The sequence below is a fragment of the Pleurodeles waltl genome, chromosome 7 (assembly GCF_031143425.1).
Source record: "Pleurodeles waltl isolate 20211129_DDA chromosome 7, aPleWal1.hap1.20221129, whole genome shotgun sequence".
NCBI lineage: Eukaryota > Metazoa > Chordata > Amphibia > Caudata > Salamandridae > Pleurodeles > Pleurodeles waltl.
Window position 1 is genome coordinate 930,565,788 of NC_090446.1, and position 24,759 is coordinate 930,590,546.

Here is a 24,759-nt window from a genome sequence, read left to right on the forward strand (position 1 = left end):
CAATCTGCTACAGGGTTACTGACAGCTCAGAAACTTGGGGGACATCATGAAAAATTGAGGAATCGACTCCATGGGCAGTCAATTCGACAGACTGCATCGGACATCTTGATGCCCTCACGCTTGACATTTAGAGTCAGAGTACTGGGATGGAATTGTGCCCTACTTCGATTTCTTTTGCTAGTGTTTGGACTTCGAAGTGGGCTTAACTGAGAGCATTGAGCTGGAAGTAAAGCGAAAAAGGCCAGTGACTATCTATGTAAAGGCAGAATTTTATTCTGGTATTTGGCAATGTACAACTTTGCCTCTCAGTGATATTGCAACACATTAATGTACCTACGATTCAGTATATGAAGCTTGTTAAACAAAAATGAAACCAGAAATTTTAGGAGCTTCAGGAGCTGAAGGCTTACAGCTCATGTAGACATACAGTTTGTGGCCCTTCATACTTCAAACAAGCAGGTCAGTCAGTGCAGTACAGATCCTGGTCAGTCAGTCAGTTTGGAGAACAGATCCTGAATGACAAGAACTTAGGGTTAAATTGTGACACAGAATTAATGAGTCACTAGTGGGAACTTTGAGATCAATCCTTCTGTTCATTTCGGTCAGGATTGCCCTTCGTTATTCACAATGCTAGATGGATAAGATTGTTTACAAAGCACAATTTGCAGGGTTTTGTCATTAATGCTAGATCTGCAGTATGTTAGAGGGTGAAAAACAAAGCAGAAGACCCAAACAGTTTTCGGACAAACATTAGCTAAGTGATGGTGGGTATCTCACCTGAGATAAGGTTGAGTTGCGGTTCATCAGGCCCTTGGTCTTCTTGAATCCTGGGTCACCCTCTGCGATAACATCCATGGTTTTCTTGCCAATAAATTCAAGTGCATCCAAACCTCCACTGATGACACTCTTACCCTGAGGGAAGTGACACAAATTCAACAGATCTGCACCGCCATCTGTACAGCATTCACAATGTATCTCTGGAATTGTCACACCTAGAACTGGAGCCAACAGGGTGCATTTTCCTTAACAACCATCTCCACTCACTGAACCCTACAAGCAAGGAGCTTCCTATACCATAACAAGCATATTCAGCCCTAGAAGAGAGAAAGTATGTATCCCCATTACAATCACTTCATCATCCAGTTAGAGATGAGATGTTTACTCTATCTAGCCAGATTCATAAACATTCACATGAATGTGGCTAACCATAGACTTGATTTTGGAGACCATCTGTTCCTAGATGTGGCAGACATCCCTGACCCACCATAATCTTTATATGAAATGCTCTGATCCCCATGCAAGTCTTCTGATCCATCCGGTGCTAGAAAAGGCACTGTATCCCTGTCACAATCTCTCTGTATACCCAGTCCAGCAGATGACAGTTTCTGTATTCTGTGCCAGGCCCCTATAATATCCTAGTTGTGCTCAATCTTCAGGACATGCCAATAGCATTGTAGCTAACAGCTATCAGAGACTGTACTCTTTTACCAGCTCCCTATTTCATACAGTTCTATGGAGTTCAACCCAAAGTGACAAAAGTGCTCTCCTTAATTCAAAGTACAAATATATATATATATATATATATATATATATATATATATATATATATATATATATATATATACATATATATATTTATATATATACACATGTACACAAAACACACACATACATATGTAGTGTATGTGCATGTGTGTGTGATCACACGGGTTTGTGGGTAATAGTATATCTTTAATTTCGTGAAATTAACCCTTTGACTGAACTAATGATTCAAATGGAGAGGCATGCAAATAAGGAGAGAAGACAAAAACAAGTGAAATTCAACTTCAGTTGTGGGAGTTAAACTCTGCAAGGCAAATAACCAATGTATTTCCTATGTATGATGAAACAAGAGACGTAAGTATGATTAGTAGGACAGAAGATGGTGTGCAATGGAAATGGTTAACTCCAGTTACATTGGACCTAAAACAATCTTAAATAATTAATGCATTAAGGACACAGTTTGCCAATTACTGTCCAACAGGGAACTTAAAATATTTTTGACTTTTAATGAAGAATTGGGATACACCAAATTATAGGATGTTAGCACAGAAAACAATCCCTTCGTATAAGAAAGTATTTAGACCAAGTACTTTGTGATTTTCACGGTCTGGCTTGACAGTGTAGCTGTCACCAGACAATTCAGTGATCATCACTAGAGAGGGGAATTTGCTCTGTCCACGTGTTGGGAGTCAGGAGTACATGTTTTTATTGGGCAAACATTGTGTGCTTCCATAAAAAAAGTGCTTACACTCCATGTAGCTGTGACCATTCATTTTTATTTATCCAACTGACTAAGCTTGAATTTCAGGGGCACACCCATGATATTGAAATGCTGTTGCAGATCATGTATGTTGTTTTTCTCTGGTAGCAACAGAGATGGAAGGGAGCAGTCATTAACCTACATGGATGTTGAGGCCTGGCTTGAGAGTGCAACTTTCCACCTGACTCTGTAATCTACACCAATAATATTCTACAGTTATCTGCTTTGGCACAAATGCATATCTAGTCCAATGTTATTTACCTGTAATGCTTCACATTACCATACAAGAGACCTACTGGCATTGCCAATGCTTATTAATCTTTTCATTACATGCCTTTCCCTTCTCGCCCTTCATAAAAGTTTAGCATTACTTTCATTTTAACCAACAGGTGACTCTGCAGAAGAATCTACCTCACTCCCTTTACATTTTATTTAGGACCAGTATGTGCATCAAAGTTAGAAAGACTTAATAGTTATTTGTTCCCAGTTTCTGGCTCTATTGTAGAGCACCCTTTTGCTCAGTACCCTTTGAATTCATTTTGCTTCTGTAAGTCTACATGTTTTGTTGTGATTATCATCTGTAGATGTATTATCTTTATTTTTAAATATATTAATCTAATTTGCATGTTACAACATACAGTACATGAAAAGTATGCATTATATGTGCATTCGGTACAACACTTTGCTATACTTATACATTATATATATTTCCCTGATGATGCAGTCCGTCTAATGCTGAAACAGCATTATTCATATTTACAGAGACTTCCCACCAATCTTAATCCATTATTATCAGCAGCAGCAGAATCTGGAAGATTTACTGGTTTGTTAAATTATTACATTATTTTATCCACATCAGTTATCTTTGGACTGGTGACCATACCTCTTTAGGCACGGTTGTGGCAGATAGCAAGGTGAAAAATGTTTCAGCGTTTAGGTGACACCTTGATATTCTTTTTAATCATGTTTTTAGTACAGCCTCCGTAGACACAACAGTATGTGCATAAATCTTTTGACGGATTCCCATTTCTGCATGGCTGGAATTATGGCTTCCGCGTTAGATTTTTTGTCCATTTTGTACAGTTTGGAGATCCACCTTTTGCTTTACTCTAGGTTTATCCTTTGGTTAGCATTTTCAATTCAGGGGTGGGGAGGTGGTTTCTTCAGGACTTCAGTGTAGTGAGCTTTAACAGTGTGTCATAATTTGAAATATGTGAATATATCCAGGGTGTCAGTGTCCCGTTCATCCAGTGCAGCTACGGCAGAAAAAACTGAGAAGTACTGAGTGCTAAGTATTTCTGTAGTATCACAGGGCCACGTAAGCAGTATGTTTCCATACAGTGCTTCATATGAAGTCATTTCGAAGTGCTGTAAATAACGTTACTAATACCAAATTAAATTCCATCCAACTTATATCGAACAAAAATATGATGAAATGCTGATCTGGCCTTGCGATTATTCCAAATCATGACCACCAAGGTCAAACCAGATGTAAGTTGTGAATGTTCAACTCATCAAACCACCAATGTCTTCTTTTTTTTTTGCAGAAATATCATGCATGCCCTTGACTTTTCAAATTATGTACATAAATATGCACTTCACATGCCACTTATCCAAATATTTGTTGTTTTGCAAGTAGATCACTGACAGTGCTGTGGTTAGGAGTTACCTCTGCTGCCATGTGCCTCATCGACTACAATCTGCCTTGATAGTGCAAACCCGTAATGCAAACTCTTGGGCAGATAGTAAGAGAACTTCTGCAGAGTTGGATGCAGAGTTTTACAAAGGCAAGGTTTATCTGTGCGATTATGAGTGGCATACCCAGTACTGGGCAGAACATTCCTGAGCTACTGAATAATATCTTTCCGGGTCTAACATGGAAAAGCCAAGTTTTTCAAAGGGAAGAATTACTATTTCTCATCTTAATCAGACTTGTTTACCAGCATATATCAGCCTCTTTATTGGTGTGTTTAATGTACTAAGCTATACATGTTAGCAAAATTGGTATGTTGGTGAATAAGTACAGGAGTTTAGGGAGGATGATCGTTTTAATTGACGCTATCCTGCCAGCTATGGACAGGAGAAGACCGTCCACAGCTCAATTTGGGTAGTCATTTCAGAACCATAATTGTCTCTTATATCAGCTTATTATTATGCATACATATCTGATTGAGTCATTAGGCCAATGTGAAGCATATTTTATTTCTACTGGTCTGTGCACGCCACTATCGATTATGTCTCAAATTTATCTTAGATTATATGTATTTCCAAATATAGTGCAGATTTTACAATTCCACGTACCAATGAAGTGAGGTTCACCGCTGGGTCTTTTGTTTTCTCTTTTAGAACTAGTAGGTCATCATCAGTGTACACTGACACTACGGGTCTCCTGTCCCTAAAAGCTAATCCCCTCTGTGAGTTATGTTCTCAGTTCAATGGTTTCATTGCAAATGAGAAGAAAAAAAAAGTAAAAGTGAAGAGGAACAGCCTAGAATAGTGCCCCTGGTTAAGTCTAGTGACGGCAACAGTTTACTACTAATTTAACACCTGCATTTGGGCATAGTAATTTGAGCTAGTGTGTACCAAGACATAATCTATTCAATAGCATATTTCGAAAAGGCAGTTCAAGAGAATCAAATGCCTTGTTCACATTAAAAGAGACCCCGATTGCCAAAAGATCAGGATCTATCTGATATATAATGGCAAATAAAGCATAGTTGTTGTATGTAGTTGACCTAGCAGGCATAAACCCGGTCTGGACAGGGTGCACCTTTCCCAACATAATGGATGTCAAATAGTTAGCTATGACTTGTGCTAGTATTTTACTGTCTTAAGAGTGGGTGGTAGAACTAGGTCATGTGTGGGTCTTTACCAGGGTTTTGACAATGTCATGAGTAGTGCTTCCTGAGCTGTTTCAAGGTGGTGTGCCATTTCGAAGGACTTCATTATATAGTGCTAATAAGTTCAGATTTAACAGGTCTGTATATGTTTTGTAAAATTCAATTGTGAGTCCATCTGACCCAGACGACTTTCTATTGGACAAACTATTTATAGCAGCTTGAATGTTTTCTACAATGAGGGGATCATTTAATATTTGTATGTCTGCAACTTCCTCCCAGGCCATGGTTAGGAAACCTAAATATTTAAAGATTCGGCCTGTCATGTTTGTTGATTTGGAGGTGTATGGTTGCCTGTAGTACTGAGTTAACACGTCTAAAAACTTCTCATGTGGTATATACACTTTCCCCTTTTTGTACTGTTTATACATGTTATAGTACTAATTTTGGAGTTCTTTTTAAGTAGCCATGCAATCATTCTGCTGGCAGTTCATTGTCACTATATCAGCAGGCCTGAGCTTTTTTACCCTTTCAGCAGAATCCTGGTTTTTAGTCATTGTCAGATTTATTCCAGCCAGCATTCAGTATAGAGAGATTTATTTCTGGGCTTGGTTTGCCTTCCAATCCTTTCAATCTGGCTTCTAATCTGTATAAATGATCCAATAACTTTTGGAGTATCTTGGTATGCTTTGAGATGCGTGTCCCTCTAATGACAATCTTGAAGGCATCCCATAGCATATTTAGCTACTGTGTTTATATTGCATATAAAATGTTCATTGATGGGTTTAACAATTCCTGCCTTGAGTGACATGCCTCTCAGTGCCTTAGAAGGGAAACTCCTGAATCTCATATGCTGGTTAGTATTAGGAGGCTCCAATCTCATCAAAGTAAGTAAATGTTCTCCAAAGAGTGTGGAGTAAATGGCATACATCTGAGATCCAGAGCAACAATGAGTGTGAACATAATCAAAAATCTATATGGCAGAACAAGTCATGCACGGACCAGTAATGAGAGTAGCCCCTCTAAACCCTCATATATCTCTCCATATGTTCTTCAGTTCCAGAGTTTCAAACTTGACCAAATAGTGTTATTATTGAGTGACCAATCTATCACAGCTTTGATAAAGTTGCCACCCCAGATAATTCTCTAAGCCTCATATCAGTTATTTCGTATAATGCATCATGGGATGTGCTAGGGCCATACACATTAATCAATGTGAACGGGTTATCCTAAAGTGTTCATATGACTATCAAAAATTGACCTGAAGAATCACATTTAGTGTTGTTGGGTTCACAGTATACAGTTTGTTTTATATAAGCAATGTGCATAGACTTTACAATGGAAAACATAAAACAACGGTTTCTATGCCATTTGTTTGCAAAACATTTGGGAGTGTTTGTCCCCAAGTAGGTTTCCTGCAGTAAGATAATGTCAATGTCAACTTTGTGCCTGCCTATAAATGCTTGCAAGAGTCTTAGTTTGTTTGCATTATTTAACCTCCTGACTTTCCAGGTCAATAGGGTGATCAGTATGCCACGCCACACAACATTTCTGCTAGTCTGCAACGTCACAGACGTACGGTGATTATTGTGTGTTGCTACCACTGGTGTCTAATGGCACTATTAAGTGTGCTTCTATCTGAATAGGTAACTGTATATAAACAGATTCCCGTTTCCATCCGCAGCTATTCATTTCTTGATCCTCTCCCCCACCCCACACGCACACTGAGTTCACCAACCTTCAGTGAGCATAGAATTATCTGGCCGGGGTACCACTTTACAGCTCCAGGTAGTCACAGTGATGGTTGCAGCAGGTAACAAATAGAGACTAGACTCTACGTACCCTTTAACCCACTAACCGCCTACCAATCAGTATTTCTGGTGTTCTTAGACTGATTACATTCAGCTGCTTAGAAAACACATTTATGCATATATAAAGAATGACTCCTATCACCTACAGTATAGTACTTGACAAGCATGAGAAGACTTTAAAGTAGTCCCTTCATCTGGATTGGAATCAGCCTTTAGGGTCAGGACTCATCAAAATGTGTCTCTACTGCCTTTATTAGTCATTGGAACTCATGTCATATGTATTGCATGACTGTTGTTGGAGTCATGGGGATGTGTGTGTTTTTTCTTTGCTGTGCTTGTTGAAGTGTCAACGGTGGCTCACTGAACATTTGTGTTTTACCAGTCATGTTTTTGAGCATAGGGTGTACAGCATGGCATAATGCATTTAGATGGATTGCTGCTTTCTCTTTCCATTGATAAATTAACTTGTGTTGTAAAGTCTTGAAACAAGGAAATCTTGGAACCTTCATACCTTACCTCTCCTTTCTCAAGTGCTAGTTTTGCGACCATGTCCCTGTCCCAATAATTTAACAGCTGAGCTATTATCAGTGACAGGACTGCCCCAGGAATTGGTTTCAGGGTCTGGGCTCGGGGGGCTCTCTCAACAGTGAGCACTGTGTAGAATTCATCCCTGCTGAATATTCCGAGAGATGAGTTTCAACAAAATATTCCATATTTCCAGTATTCGTGAACTCTGCGATCTCTGTGATGGGTATATTGTTGCATCTTGAATGTGCTTCAAGGTCTTTATTTTTGACTCTCTTGTTCTCCAGCATTTTCTCACTGTAGGTGGACCTTTCACAGTTGTGACATCATCTTCTATATGTGATATCCTTCTCTCCACTATATCAGCTCCATTTTCTGGTCACTCATATGATCTGATATACTGTCCATATGTGATAAAATGCACATCATTTTTATCATCAATGGAGTGTAATCTATGTTACATATCCTGCAAGATCATTGTTGGAAAGGGCCCTTTTTGCAGGGTTATCCACTTTTGTTTTGCCTTCTTCTTCCTATTTTTTCAGATCTGTTTTTACTGGTTTATTGTCTCTGCACACTTTACCACTCCAGATCAGTGCTAAAGTGCAAGTGCTCAATGTGTAAATTGTATTGGTGATTGGTTTGTCCATGATTGGCATATTTCATTTACTAGTAAGTCCTTAGTAAAGTGCAAAAGAGGTGCCCAGGGCCTGTAAATTTAGTGGGCCTGCAGCACTTATTGTGCCACCCACAAGTAAGCCCTGTAAACATGTGTCAGACCTGCCACTACAGTGTCTGTGTGTGTAGTTTTGCACTGCCAATTCGACCTAGCAAGTGTACCCATGTGCCAGGTCCAAACCTTCCCTTAACTACATGTACGTCACCCCTAAGGTAGGCCCTAGGTAGTCCCACGGGCAGGGTGCAGTGTATTTAAAAGGTAGGACATGTACTGGTGTGTTTTACATTCCCTGATAGTGAAATACTGCCAAATTTGTTTTTCACTATTGCATGGCCTATCTCTCCCACAGGTTAACAGAAGGACTGCCTTTAAATATCTTTTAAGTGCCGTTTCCCATTGGGAGCAGATAACGATATGGAGTATGGAGTCTCTGAACTCACAATTTACAAATACATCTTTTGGTAAAGTTGTATTTTAGTCTGTTTGAAAATGCCACTTTTAGAAAGATTCAAGCTAGCCTGGCTGATGAAGGGTGATACCCTGAAACCGGCTCCAGAAAGCTTGTTTCTGGTTCAGGGAGGACCTGGCTTGGCAGATCAGGCTGGACTGTGCCCATGGTGAACAGGGTCAAGACTGATTTGTATATGGCTGGGTCCAAACTGGAATGGCATGGAAAGCATAAAAAACTGATGGATTATACCCAGATCTGTGACTGGGGGGTGAATGTTTGATTTGTTCTTTATTCTGTCCATCATCTGTTGTTTTTACTTTTAGAAAGTGGGCATGTTCTTGCTTAACCATTCTGTGCCCCTGCCTGCCTGTGAAATCCATGTCTGGGTCACACTGATAATTGAGCGGTTTGTGAATTCCTTCTAGACAGTAACACAAAGGGAGCTGAGATGTGTCCTGCATATCCTCAGGAGTCTTCCTGGGCTAGATTGGGGAGGGAAGAGCGGACACCTGCACCTGAAAGTACTGTGCCTGTCCTCACACAACGCAGTCTCCAACCCCCTGGAGTGTGTCTGGGGCCAGGCCTGGGCAAGACAGGATCTTGTGAACAACAGAGACTTTCCTTTGAAGTTTGGGTACCTCAAAGGCAGAAATGAGTATAACTAGTGGACCCAAAACCCCAGACTTTTCTACCAAGGATAAGACCGGAAGAGGTGGAGGAGGAGTACTGCTCCTTTGCTGTGTGCGCTTTGCTGGGTTGGCCTGCAGTTGTTGTTTCTGCCTTAAAAAGGGCAAAGAATTTTCTGTTTATCCTTCTTGTGAAGTTTCTCCAAGGGCTTGAAGTAGAGCTTTCTTCCTGTTGGAAGTTTCAGTGATGTCAAAGACTTCAGGTTCATCTACCTACAGCACTGGGAACTGTGTGTTTTGTGCTGCAACAGAAGAAAAACCACCACCACGCCGTCAACGACACCGCTGCGTGCATCGTGACCTGACACCGCCGCATGAAGCCATGCTCCGCTTCGCACCACAACCCTGGTCTCACCTCCGCTGCCGCCACCACCTGATGCTGTCACCGAGCTGCTGGTTGCATCGTGACCAGTGGGCCCCGCACTCTGCGTCGCCTTGCTCACACTGCAGCCTTGGCATCCCCGATGACCATGTTCTATGCGGACTACAATGCCGCTGCCTGCACTGTGGCCTGAGGACACTGCTTGTGAGGTACACGAAGCACTGTCTCGTCCCACACCGCAACCCCAGTCCACTAGTGCCATCGACTCCAGCAACTACGATGCCGCTGCCTGCACTGCAGCCTAGAGACACCCCGCGTCACCCCGCCCAACACCGCAGCCCTGGTTATACTGACATCACAGGATGCCATCACCGAGCCACTGGCTGCAAGGTGACCGGTGCGCACTGCACATCGCATCGTCCTTCTTTTGCAGCACAGCCCTGAAGTCATCAACGCAAGCACTCCTGACTTCGTTGTAAGCCCAGAGTTCGATGTGACTTTAAGGGTCCGACGACCCCTGCACAGACCTCAGGAACCGACGCCTGCTGAAAGCAGCACCACCACACTCTGGATGTCATCGCAAGGATAACAATGCCCTACACTTCCAAGGTACTGTTTGCGGGTCTTCCTAACACCGTAGCTGGCCCGCGACCCCGTAGTCAGCCTGAACTGCTGGATTTGTTGTTCATGACGCTGTGATAGCCCCACACAGAGCTATCGACTTCAAGGAACTGTATTTTTAAGTTAATTCTTTCCATATTCATATATTTATTACTGTATGTTGGATTTTTCTTGTTTGGGATTTGTTTTACCCAGATACATATTGGCTATTTTGTCTAACACTAGTGTGGTGTGCTTTTGTAGTGTTTTCACTGTATTACTGTGTGTTATGTTAACTCCTTGTTATCTATTATACCCATCTTCGCACCTTTCAGATGTGGGATTGTGGTATATGCTTTATAGAGTTGATTTAACTAGTGCAATAGCATGGGTATCAGTTGCAACTGGTTACCACACCTCACTAGGATTCTTGTATCAGATTCCGTGGATGTGATGGCGTTTCTAACATGGATCTCCACTTCTGGGTCATAGGCTGATTATTTGGGTTCACCCAGTATTCAGAAAATCAACAGCCAGGGAGACTGTTTTACGTGTACATTTGCCATTACTGTATGAAACCCCAGTATTGCCTCCATTAAGCTGTTGTAATGGGGAGGTGATACAAATATTTCTCCCTTATGAGTCGCTTCGAGTTTCAGTACCAGGTCATAAACAATGACGGGCTCCCCCCCCCAACACCCTCCCCCCTGTCTTTGAATGGAGGACCAGCATCTAGCATGGTGTCCCTCAAACATCTGAAATGCAATCACTGCCCACCGCTGAATTCATGAAGAATGACCAACAGATTGGAAGAGGTGGGCCTCCAGAGAACACTCCTTTGCCTCAGAAGCGGACCCATTTATATGAAAGTTAGCGCCCAGGGCTCTGATTGTATGTCCAGGCTATCACCTCAGCCCATGTGGTGTCATACAGCTTCTTTTCCGTTCTGCTGCAAGCCAAGAAGCAGAAGCACCATCCATCCTGCTCATGAGCCTCTTTGTGCAGGTGGTGCCTCACCAGTTCATGTGAGGGCAAGTCCATCCTTCCCAGCATCCTCACCACACATCCCCATCGCACAATGCAGGTTGGTCTTATTTTGGGGCTGGCAATTATTATTTCCCCTGCAAGCAGCCAGGCAGTAGCTCTGTGAGTACGACCACCACAAGAGCCGCAATGCCCAGGTCATGCCCCACTCATGCATGCATTAACAAGCCCCCACCTCGCCTAGCCTTCTTACTAAATTGTGTGGCTTGGCCTATTTTTGAGGCAGTGAACAGAGCGAAGGCCTTAACCTAAGCTGCCAATGGCAGAATCAAGATGGTATGGGCACATACTTTCACCTCAACCATCTATGAACTTATAGCTAGTATCTGTATGAGCACAAAATCAATTCTGCGGGATTATAACAGACTTCTTAGGTGGTTGCAGGACCCCCAACCCCCACAGTTAGGGCTTCTTTGTGCAGTATTCTCTGTATAAATAATCTACATTGTATGGTTGGAGCCCATGTTAAAGTTCTGCATAATATTTTGTAAAGACCCACCTGACTTGTTATGTCTATAAAAAACTTACAAAAATATACATGGAAATGTGTTTCAAATAAATGCTGTGTTATAACGCAGTGTCTTCACCTAAGTAAAATAGGTAAATGTATTCTGCTCAAGGAACTCCGATGAATATAAGGACAAATTAATTACCCTATGTGATTTGATGAGTTAGTTACATTCATAGACTGAATGTTAAAAAATAGTTAGATTTATATTTTGCCTTACAATATAACTGTAAAATGCTGCATACGCCTTTTGCTGATAGTGTGTTTATTAATATGAAGGGTGTTTGAAGCCTGATGGTATGATATAGGTTTTCATGTGACTTTAGTTGAGTCAGATTTGAGATATGCAGTATGGACTAGATTCAGTAAACTTTTCACTCCAGGCTTAAATTATGCTAATTCCTAAAACACACGCAGAAAAAACGTTTGTAACTAAGCCCTAGATGATTCAAGTAAGTCCCAACGAGCAGTTCTAGAGTTAAAATATTCTATGTGCCACGAAACTCTGTTAGGCATCTAGCCTACGCATTTAGAGAGAGTGGTTCTCTCACACTGCTATTTGTTCCTGCCACACTGCATTACGTATGCATCATATAAAACATCTTAAATTAAGGCATTTACAAAAATCCTTACGAAATGCACTTAAATATACAACAGATTTGAGTGAAAATGCCTTAGCCCATACCAGAGAAATTACTGACATTAGTCAGTAATGTTTTGCTTTTTTCCCCAATGTAAAAACACCTAGGAACTATACATCTGTAAATGTGGAAAAACTATATTCATACACTTCAGAATTCTATTCTGGAGTAGTTTCACGTGTGCTGATGGGTGGAAAAATATTATGGGAATGTTTGTGAACGTCAACAACGCAACAATTGTGTGCTGTCTATATTTCCAATGACCACCATTCCTGGGATGACTTGTTCTTACCTCGGAGCCTAAAGTTACAGGGGTGAAAAAATTGCAATTTTTCACTCATGTAAAATTAAGCCTTATTAACAGTCCACTATCGCAAATGCAATTTTCATTCATAAGAATTATCTGTCCACAGCCTCATTTATAGATGGAAATACATTTTGACAGATGCACAAAAATGTAATGGGGCCCATTCTGAATATCAAAGAGACATATCACATTGCACTGACATTTTCACTCAGGAAACCCTGATTTCCTGATCCCCTGACCACCCACTCACCGTGCTCTGAACAGCCGTAGTGATGCTAGAGAACACACCAAGAGCTGAACTTCTGGGAGACGATACTCCATCCTCTGAAGTTAGACTTGAAGCTTCACCAGCAGAGCTTCCTATAATGTGAAACCGGAGGGATGGAAAACGAATCAAGTTCCAGAATCGCTGGGCATTAGTACTGTTACTCAATCAAGTGGTCCAACTGCTTGGAGTGCCAAGACCTCTAACCGAGACTACGGTGTGCTCTCAAGCCTCATCTTCAGCCCTGCTTTGGTCACACTTACCTCTCTGCCAAGGGTACATCTGCCACAGGCTTCCAACCCCTGCTGTCGTCTCACCGACTAGTGGACATCTCTCTCATTTGATCACATTTCACACTATGCTAGACACAACCACTTCCTCACTTCCAACTTTTATTTCAAGCCCACACTATCTTTTAGCCTATTTCATACTCTTCTACACTCCTTGCAAACCATTCAGGTCTTGGATATGTGCTTCCAGTCCAAAACAGCCTGCAAGCAGCCTATCATACAAACCTGAATCAGTAGGCCAATCTGTGTGTGTGCCTTAGTGACAATGAGGCAGAGCAACACAGCAGCTAGTTACTGCTCAATGCTAGAAATACTGATGTGCTGCTGCCTGGTGCAAAGGGGCGATTAATGTAAATGGTCTAAAGCTACACTGGTCATTCCAATGCTTTTTTAAGCAACAAATGACTCTAGGAGAGAATATGAAGAACATGGGCTTTCCACTGTGTGAAGATCTTTATGCTAATTTCCAAATTAGGCCACATGTCCAAAAGCAGCCTTTTTTAATCTATTTCAATGGAGAAAAGCCTTCCAGCTCATTCCAACTGTAAGGAAGCCCCTTAGTATTGGGCCTGGTGAAATCCAGGCTGTATTTTTCTCGATTCCCTGTACACAGGAACAACGTACCTCATTACTGATCTACATTCTACAAGTGGCACAGAGTGGTTGCATTAAAGTCTACTTGCTCTGCTCAATTGCAAAACATTGTCTTCCGCTCTATCTCAACAAGCCTAAACAAAATGTTTTTCTCCTCTCAAAGATGTCCTCTAATAAAGGTCCTTTGGTCCATCTCCCTTAACAACTGCCTTTTGCAAGAGTCACGAGTGCTCTTAAACAGAGCTTTTTATGAATCACCTAAGCTGAAGCCCTTTCATTCAAAGCTCAGATTACTGTTAAAAATGCTTGTGTTCTCAGAACTATTTAATCGATTTTCTTTACTTAGCAATGGGAATTGGCAGCACCTTCAGGAGCATAATGCACAATGTACTATACACGTGTCATCATCAGTATCATCCTCTTCAGTTCTCAGTCTGGATCACTGCCTTGCTTGAATCCTCATCATCTACAGATTCAATTTCTTTGCCTGGCTGCTTCCCATCTCTATTCCTCACCAGCTAATATCACCCCTTCCTGGCATAAAAGTACCACCCTTCCTGCTGCTGTGTGCTTCACAGTTCCTTCCCCAGCTCTCATCTACCTGCCTGGCTTGACTCTTCCTCCCCTGATGGTATCTCCCGATCTTCTTGCCTCACATCTTCCTTGTTGTCCAGATCACACATCATTCTCTGAACCACCTTCTCCTGCCCTATCCCTGGCCAACTGTCAAATTCTCTCCCCGACTTGCAACTATGTCAGCTCATCATTTTTCTCCTCAAGCTCTATGCCCTTCCAACCACTGCTCACCTCTCCCGAGCTCCACATTTTCAGCATGGCTCCTTTATTGCCCACAATAAACTGCCAAGTTTATACACACTTCCCTGACTCACATTCCACTTAATGTCTCATTTATTCTCCGGACCAAAGCTCACTTTCTGTCTGAATCTGATCTAATTCACAGACTCGCGCTTCCCTACCGGCAGCTGCCTAGTTCATTTCTTTCCTCCTCATTCTCTACTTTGTGCACAGATCCTCTCAGCTCACATCCTCCCTCTTTTCTGTATGCTTGGACATCAATCTGGCCTTCATCTCCCTTTCCGTCTGGCTATGACTTTCCTCTTTGGCTAACGCACCCTCTTTTCCTGATACACATATCCCTTCCCAGCTACAATATAACTCTTTCTGGCTTTCTTACCTGACTAGTTCAAATCTTCTTCATTTGAATCACATATATCTCATTGCTACAGAGTTCACAGCCCTTCCCTTGGCTCCCAGGTCCTTCCCTTGCATGCATGTTTACATCACTGTCTCTGGCTCGTATCTCCCTAGGTAGCTCACAACTGACATCACAACACATTCTATTGCTTGTGTTTCTCACATGCTTACACCTGCATCCTTTCCAGATCAACCTTCTATCCTGGCTCACATCTTTCTCCATGGCTAACATTTGTTTTCAACGTTCACGCATCATTCTCTCCTGACTCCCAGCTCCTTGCCACAATGGCTTACATTTACCTTCCTGGCTCACATAAACCAACTTCTCCTTTGACTAATAGCTTGCTCTCAAGCTTACATCTTCTGATAATTCTAAATCTGCCTCACCTTGCATTATTCACTTTTACATCCCTCCGTAGCTCGCAACCCCCTTCCCCTTTTAGCTTGTCTCTCCCAAAGACATTTTGTGTCACAGGTAATGCAGTCTCATTCCTATGTTTGCATGCTTCACCTGCTGTATGCTGGATTTGGTCCTCTGTAGAGATCTCACTTGGGCTTGGGATACCAAGGCTGGCTTCTGCCTTCTCAATGGCGCTAGATATTCCGTGACCTGAGAAACGGAATGGACACAGACTTAGGTCCAGCAATTTGGGCAAGCTGAAGGCTCTGTCCAAGGACAAAGTGGTAACAGAACACTAAAGGACACATAACTCTGGTACCAAATAATAGAGGATGCACAATACATGTGAGTGTAAAACATCAGTGGACACAAAACATAGGTGGATGATGCACATTGTTGGAGGCACAATTCAGTGGACAGAATATAATGGAATAAATGGAGCGCATTGCCGGGTGGACACATTGGTGAGTCCAGATTACTATGGTAGGAAATGCCTATAAGAAGAACATTGGTAGACAAACTACTGGCAGTCAGAAAACACTGTTAGTGAAGAACTTTGGTATGTATAAAAACAAGTTGTGAAGTACACTGGTCGGTACAGACGTTTTTTCAGGACAGGCTGCAAAGCCTTTGCGTTGAGTCTTAGGGCTGTTACTGGTTAAAGGGCAACACAAGTTGGTCGTTTAGCAGTGGTGTTAAAGGGACACAAGTACCGGTGTACTCCAAATAGACCGCCACATCAATCCCTTTTTGCACTTGACGAAACATGAGTGGTAGAGCTCAGCAATAAAAGCTTATTTCAAGAGGTAGTAGTGGGTTACAAACTCATACAGCACGATGCAGTAGTAACACACAATAAACACAATATACAGTCAGAAGTATTACTTACAAAACGAGACGCATAAATATTGCAATTAAAATAATGATGAGCATAAAAAAGTAGACACCCTACCACTTAGGTGAACAAATCAGGATTCTATACTCCATTACAGCATTTGTGCTCTAAGGTGCAATTAGTTGAAATAAGACTGAGTCATGTGGCCAGTGTTACTCTTTGCCCTGAGAAGTCCCTGAGGTTCTACAGCTTTACATGAATATCTATTATCGTTGTATATTTTGTTCATAAGTATCCTAGCAATGCTGGCAGAAAGAAAAACAAGTACTGGCAAAGACTGTAGGGCTGGCCTTGACAAGCTGGTATGTTGATTACATTTTTATTGAAAGCATGTGCCTCAAATTTAAAAAACTAAAATATATTGCTGACTAAGTGTGGCAATATTCAGACCCCTGTGAATCAAAGTAGGTGAATCCACCTGAGCGAGACCTTGATGCAAGTGGAACTACAGGCTCACCGGCCAACTGGTGGATCCATGCGACATGAAAAGCCCTTATTACTTGTACTGAATATTTTCCCACCAACTAGGTAAGGGAATTCTTTGTCACCAAGAAGGTGAGATATTCACTGTAGCATGGTCTGATTCTGCAGTGCGTATAAATTGGCGATCCAGTAATTACATCCTCTATGGGTAATAGGGATTAAGCCTCTTGGTCCTGATTACTGCCACTGGGAAGAGTGGCCAGAAACATGTCAACTTTGAGAAACAGGGGCCAGTGCAACACTAGTTTCTACTTGATCTTCCCCTTTTTTAATCTGATAGTCTGGGGACTAGAATAAAACTAGTCGTGCCTTACCAGGCAGGCATTTTTAACCTTTTAAAGAAAACCACTCTCATTTATTTCATTATCTACTTCATTTGGTATTAAACGTCCAGTGCTCATGTGTCTCTCATTGGTAGCAGCATGCCCCGTTCTGTAGTGGAATTGAAGAAACCCTATGATGAAGCATGCCACCAACAAGTAACCCTGGTGTGTGAGGGTTTTCACAAAAAACTAAGTGCTTTATTTACCTGTAGGGGACTGTGGTAGGCTATTGGCGGTACAGAGGACTCTGAGCCGTATGTATAGGGTGAAAATGTATTATAGATTTAGGCAGGTGAAGCTAAAGATAATGTAAAGGTACTGTGGTAACAACAATTCCGGTTGACTCTTCCTTGTCTTTAAACGTCTCTGTTCTTTGTCTTCTTTTAGGTCTGGAGGGCGTCCGATCATGCGGTCTCCCCGTTGGTACCGGAAAAAGAACACAGGAGCAAAACAAAGGTAAGTCGGTTGTGGGGTTTTTGTGTGGGTTTTAGGGGTTTGGCATGCAGGAAGGGAGGGAGCTCTTGATATAGAGGTGGAGGTGTAGAAATATAGGCCCGGTAGTGAGGGGTGAGATGTTCTGAGTACTTGTGACAAGCTCTCTCTCTTAGTGCTCTGTCCAAGGGTTCACTCTTCTAATTCTGTTCTCTGTGCTCCCTTTTCCCTGGCCCTCCTCAGTCCCTCCCCTCGTTTCTCTGCCCCCCTTCCTTGTGCTTTTAAATAAAAACTAGGTTGTCGACCTCCTAATAAGGACCGTACCTTGGTAAGCCACGACCCTCCAGGGTAATGGTGGGAAGTGGACGCCTCCGAGTCTCGGCTTCCTTTTGGATCTTCTCCGCAGGGTTCTGGAATCCGCTCCGGTCCGTTCTTCTCCCTTCTCGGCGCGCGGCGTCTCTGTCTGCTCCGTCTTCCGCGTTCCTGGCGAAAACTCCTCCTCCTCTCAACAGTCCGTCCTCTCTTTTGATCGGGAAACCCGGAAATCCGGGTCTGAAGCGTCTGTAGGCGTTCCCATGTCACCATGGGAATGCAGGAGTTCTCAGAGTGAGGCGCGCGAAAGGCGCCAGCCCGAGGAGCTGCAAGATGCGGTCGAGGAGACCCGTCTACAGGGACATATGTTTTTTTCTTTACAGGCAACACTTTTTCCACATATAACAGTTGGGCTCCTGTGGTTCGCAAAAAGTTATCTACATTTTTAAAGAAGTATTATTGTCCATTGGATCAAACTCATATCTTTGAAACTATTTGGTCGGAAGAGATGCTTATAGAAGAGAAAAGACCTGTGAATTTGTTAAGCCACCGAGACATTTGAATTGACTACTCCAGACACTTCCAAGGCCACAGTCTACATGCAACAAGAACAGAAGCTCCTCTCTTTTTTGCTATTTTGCATTTGTATTTGAGAAAAACAGACCTTTTCGGGGCCATTAACTTTTTATTCCATGTCCCTTTTGAGACATTACATGTTTCTTCATTCTCTTCTAATCATATGATCTTCACCTGTTTCCTATTCGGATGCTGTTATAGGTTGTATAATAGGTTTCAAATTATTTAAGGAGTGTCGGTTGTTTGGACTTTGATACTCAGTTTCACCAAACCGTATTCCTAAATACTTAGATTATGAATCTATGTGGAGTCAGTTTGTCTGCTGTTGGGGTTATAGCCCCCAATTTTTGCTTTATTTTTTATTTATTTTTAAATAAGAATAAAAATAAATATTGGAAGAAAAAGTAACCTTCATATATAATTTTAATAGAACATTACAGGTTCTTCCTGTCAGGCAGGTGTACTTAGAACAGATCTAGATTTCTCTTATTTCAATTTAATAGTTCAAATAAATGGTATTATTAGTTTTGAAATATTGTAGCATAACTTTCAAAACAAAAAGATGAGAAAAATAAATAAAAAAGGCTAAAGAATGTAGTGAAATAAGCAGAGAAAGTACTGGACCACAACCAGCTCTTTTGCTGCAGTAAATGTCTTTTTGGGTGGATGTGCACATGTGGCCAGGCAAAATGCCACCACTCGAAGTACAAGAAACTACGCCAATGGCTCTAGTGGCTCATCCACTGCCATGGACTGTATGCTGTGGTGGGAGGAAACTTAATATCAATAGCAGCTGAAGGAAAGCCCTTCTTCTTAGTATTAATTAATATATTTATATTTATGCATTTTTTTGTATTAAGTGAGACTAGCATAATAGCTGATACTGTCTCCAGGCCATACCGAGAAGCTGCTCTGAAGTGTCTGCCCTTGTCCTAATTTCTACACTGGGCCTGCTTGAAAGGAAGGTGACACTGCAGGTTCAGACCTGCTAGGTAACTTCTGCGTAAAGAACAGTTGTAAAATTATCAAAAAATCCACAAAAACACACAACCCACAGAAATACTGAAACTGACAAAAGTGCTTAGGCTGACACTGTTAAAGTTAAAGTTTCTTCAAGTGTCAAGGTACTGGGACATCCAGGCCTGGTACAGGGTGAGGACAGGTGTTTAGACATAGATTTAGAGCATGCAGTTTTGCAGTTAATTGTCTACCATGTTTTCATAATCAGTTATATCAGTACAGTTCGAAAATGGAGAAATTGGGCAAAAGGTAGATTCTCTCAGAGAGATCTAGGGTGAACGCTTCAGAATGCAGTGATCCCACCTGCTCTCCCACCAGTGTCTCCTCAGACCGTCATTGAGTTATGACATCTATCGCGCCATATTTTCTTAATAGATATACACAACATGAGCAAACCTAAACATAATTTCACTTATAATAGAGAATATGATTTTATCAGTTTTCTACCACTGATAAGATTTCTATATAAATCTGTAAATGTGTGCTATCTCTAGTCTATATTGCCTTCATAGCCAAGTATAGTTTCAACTTGCCCTATCATATTTACCCTCGCACAGGGCAACGCAATTCTTTTTAAAGCCTGCACACTTTCAGGTTTCTGAATAGAATTGGTCATTTCCACTGGATTACGCTTTGTTTGGAAAGACAAGCGTGGCTCCCAATGTTTCATTCGGGGCTATGCGGCCCCTTCAGCATAAATTCCCCATATGGCACAGTGTGTGGCGTAATTGTGCTAGTACTGTGTAGTTCTGACGGGACACACAGCATAGCACTACTTTTAGCAGTTCCCAAGACATGTGTATCAGTTCGGATGATAAAAGGATGCATAGGTAAGCCTGTAGGACACAAACGTGACAAAGTAAGCGTGGTAAAATTCATCATCTTGGGTGAGACAAATTACGTGGGTTTAATACCTTAGACACATTCTCCACAGTGGCAAATGACCTAGTGGCTACTAGTGTTTGTTTGTCAATGTGTTCTTTTGGGACTAGATTTGCTTGCAAAGGGGACTGCCCCATAAGTCCTCCTCAATATGAATGAACGTACGTTGTTTTTAACAACATGACACCACTCAGCTCACATAATTTAAGTATGATGTGGTTTCATCACTGCCACCTATGAATTTAAAGAAAATGTTCTCCAATTTAAGTAATGTGCGATGTATGTGTAAACTGCTTTGCTTGGAGCCTTTGAAAAAAGTATGCTCATTGTGCTCCGCACATGGGTGCATCTATGAGATCCATGTAGTTTTGCTGTATGTGCTAACATTCACTCCTATATCTGTCAAGTGTGTAACTACAGGGGGTGTCCCATTCCGCCAAGACATAGGCTGACCAATATATCCTAAGTTAGGATAAGTAGGATTAATGTGTGTGTATTCACTGTTTTCACAAGGGTAGTGTGTGCTGTGTTCTTGCGATTTTTCACAAACCTATACAACTACTTTTAATTTTGACAGCACACATATAGTGCATGTCCTTGTTGTAAACATATACAGAGAAAGATCCCACAACATCCAAATCCATCCCTTGCCAAATCATAAAATCCAGCCTACTAAATGGCTGCTGCTACAAACCTATGTCAGAATTCACTATGGTAACCCTCTGTCCCCTTCTCATAAAGGCATACTTGGTGAAGAAAGTGTCCCTCGACAGCAGTGCTAGGACGACTGAAAAAACATTGAAACAGGTGTCATCACTCAGATAGGTACACAGTGTCTTAAGTGTGGAATAGAGGGACAAACAGACAGTGTATGTCCACACAAGAACAAGTTGTGAACCCCCTGCTTTAGAAGCTACATCAGGGTGGGATTCTTTAAGGGCCTCTCCTGTCTGAAACTCGCAAAAGCTCATAATTAATGCTGTAAATGAATCCAGGACCAGTTGAAGATCAAGCAGAGCCAAGGAAGAACGAAAGACTGATTAAACAGGCATGGGAAATTGGGGGTGGGGGATACTGAATGAGACGAAGAGTAAAAGGAAAGAAAGATGGATGACAGACTGGGTGGATGAATGAGTGGGTGAAAGGGTGAGTGCATGGATAGGTAAAAGGAGGCAGAATAAAGAGGTGGATGGATAGGTGAATGGATGGACAGATCAAAGTAAGGCAGAGTAAAAAGATCAATGGATAACAGATTGGCTATATCGCAGAGTACATGGATGGACAGTTGGACGAGTGGAAGAATGGATAGATGCATGTATGGCAGAGTGGGCGCGTGGATCGATGGATGGCAGAGTGGACGGATGGATTAGATTTTGAAAAATTGGCCGATGGATGAAAGAATGAATGGATGACAGAATGTAAAGTTGAATAGTGGATATCAGTCTGTGTATGGAAGGGTGGAAGAATGAATGGATTGATTCTTGGACCAAAAAGTCAAGAGAGCTCTTCTAGGGAGGGTTAGGTTCACTTGCTGTGCTCGCTTGGTGCCATCAGAGCTTTAGTTCAAAGAGGGGAAGAGGGGTATTTTAATTTGCTGGCTACTCTCTTGGTCGAAACCCTTGTATAAAAGTACCACAGATGTAAGTTGTGTGGGCATTAAATACAGAAACACCAATCTTAGTAACAATATATTTCTAAGGAAAGTCAGTATTGATAGGCAAAAGGCTATGGGGCAACTGAACAGAGAATGTCTCCAGATGGTAATAAGCCCAAGTCTGCGCATGTGAAGACAGATGGAAGGATGGGTCCCTATTACTTGCAGAGGCTGAGACAAAGACAATTTCAACTCAACAAATATTTCTTGAAGTAGGCAGATGTGTTTCTTGACTGACAGTAAGAATCTTGCAGCATCTCAATGAACCAGTGTCAGAATGCACTCATTTCAATTCCGGATCCAACTAGAGCAGTGGTCTTCAAACTTTTTAATGCCGCGCCCCCCCAGTTGAAAAATAAAAATCATTGGGCCCCCCCTCAGAATTTTTCACAATTATTTTAGAAAGATGGCAATGTTTAAATAGGTCTAAACCTATTTAAACATTGCAGTTAAGTACTGTTACCTTTTTAAAACTGCAATAACATGCTTTTGCTTAAAACAAAGGCATGTTATCTGTATAATATTTCTTTTGGCCAGAGTTTGGCGCCCCCCCTGGGATCACTTGAGGCCCCCCAAGGGGGGCCCGCCCCCCAGTTTGAAGACCTCTGAACTAGAGAGATGAGCTGTTCCGCTCTATATCCACAGCCAACAATATACAGTAGGAATATGATAGTCAGCTGTGGACCAGGGGAAAGAGGAATTGGATGTTTTCTGGGCACAGATGTCTAATCAGGCTCATTCAATCTCAGAGAATATGATGCATATTTAATACCTTATCTCTGTACTGAACACACTATCACATATGATAAACCTCCAAAATATCTCTCTCCCTCAGACACTCTGGGGTACAGGTGGAAGGGAACTGAAATATAAACAATATCTATGCAATTGATAATACTGTGCTTACTGCATCAACTCACTTCCTTTTCTGATTAGACAACTACCATCTGTTTTGAGAGTACATTATCTCTGGGACTTACAAACATTGACGGTTGTTTTGCAGACTGCAATATAAATCAATATTCATCAGAAAACACAGCTCACAGCGGTACTAATAAATCTCTTCCCTACCTAAACACACAATACTACCTTAACGACAATAAATGGATCTGAAATTTCAAGTCTTTAAAGGTGAAGTGGGCCCTAACCATTTCCCCATGGAAATTACGATCGAAAATCTGAAAACAAAAAATCCTCTATAGTCGTTCGAAATGAACTCAGAAATAATAATTTGAACTATTTTAGTTTTATTTCCGCTACATAACATAAATCCTTACAATACTTATTTGCATTCAGCTTCAAAACAGCTTCAAAAGGGAAACTAATAATCTCCAGGGATTTCGCAAGTTGAGATCCTGGCTGCGTCAACAAAGTATGTTTAGTGCCCAGCAAGGACATTCTGGACCTCAAGGAAACTCGATATTTCCAAAATGGGTGATTTAATTCCCAAACATTGAGAGCTCTGTGGATTCATGTGAAATGTAGTCTCATATGCAAATGCCTATGGATAGTGTGGATGCGTTCTTGTTCGGACAGTATCTGACTCGGGCAGTTCAAATACACAAACTGTATTATCTTCCTTGGTATGAACATAACTCGTCAGTCAAGAATGTATTATATCTCTATTTCCGTGGTAGGAATCAATGCTTTCAGTCAGGAATTCATTAAAGTCTCTTTTCTTCGCAGGAACACACTGAGCAGTCAGAATGTATTTTAATGTATCTTCCCTTGGTAGGAAGAACCCTCAGCAATCAGTCGGAGTGAGTATTTTTTAAATGCCTCTCAAAGTTCATTAAGCTTTGAATCACATTCATCCTCCAAGGGAGAGATGGGGCTCTGGTCAGCGAACTCGCTGACAGTTTCACATCACCTCGCAGACTGAAAGTTTTCACCCTCTTACATTCTTATTGATTTAAATACATCCGCCCCTTTTTCCCTATGGAACAGTCCCGGGTACATATCAGCCCCCTGTATTTGGTCTTTTCATGTGGTTGGAATCCTTTTATTGGCCAAAGCCACACCCTCGCTTTCAAGAGTGCCATTTTCAAAAAATGGTGGAGGAGTTTCGGCCAAATGCTGTGTGGCCAGAAGGATCTCCCAGACAGGTAAGGTAGGCTAATTTCCATAGAGGGAAAGCGACTCTCAAGTGCTCTGAAAACCTTTCCTGTGTAAATTGGATGAGGCCATAACTTATGGTCGGGCGATGAAACCACTGTCCATCACTGCTCTTTACAATACCTCCTTTCACAATAAGTTAACTGGTCTCAAAATGCTTCTCCAGAACTGTGAAGCCTTTGTTCCAAGTAGCACCATCTCCCGGGTGCTCGGTCATCGTTTTCATCCCTAGAATGACCATAGTACTTAATAAGTTTGGATAATTATGGTGACGACAAAAGGTGAGCCTGTGCCAACTATCATGACAACCAGACGTGTTTCAAACACTTATTTTATAGCGCAGATAACCGTCATGCCTGGTTAAAATAACCACCATGTGAATCTGTACAAATAAAAGGGAATCAAATGTGACCTGGGTGCGTGGCCATGATGGCGAAGAGGTGAAACGACTCTCTCGGTGCTCCCTTGACCGACCTGACGATCAGGAGGCATCCCATGTACCCAGATCCCTCGAAGTACACAAGGGGACTCACAACGCTGCACTATGGCTGATAGTCACCAACGAAGGGCAGAGGTATGCAGGTTGCTGT

General features: G+C 41.8%; 1 protein-coding gene across 2 annotated transcripts in view; it reads right to left on the reverse strand.

Annotated features, from left to right (window-relative positions):
• The window catches only part of FAM114A2 (family with sequence similarity 114 member A2), a 181,221-nt gene that overhangs the window by 91,413 nt on the left and 65,049 nt on the right, over positions 1 to 24,759 (reverse strand). For both annotated transcript variants that reach the window (XM_069199606.1, XM_069199605.1), the window contains exons 4-6: positions 15,589 to 15,687; positions 12,964 to 13,073; positions 778 to 912 (exon numbers count right to left, since the gene is read on the reverse strand). In XM_069199606.1, the coding sequence (XP_069055707.1) occupies positions 778 to 912; positions 12,964 to 13,073; positions 15,589 to 15,687 (344 nt within the window). The remainder of the gene's footprint in view (positions 1 to 777; positions 913 to 12,963; positions 13,074 to 15,588; positions 15,688 to 24,759) is intronic.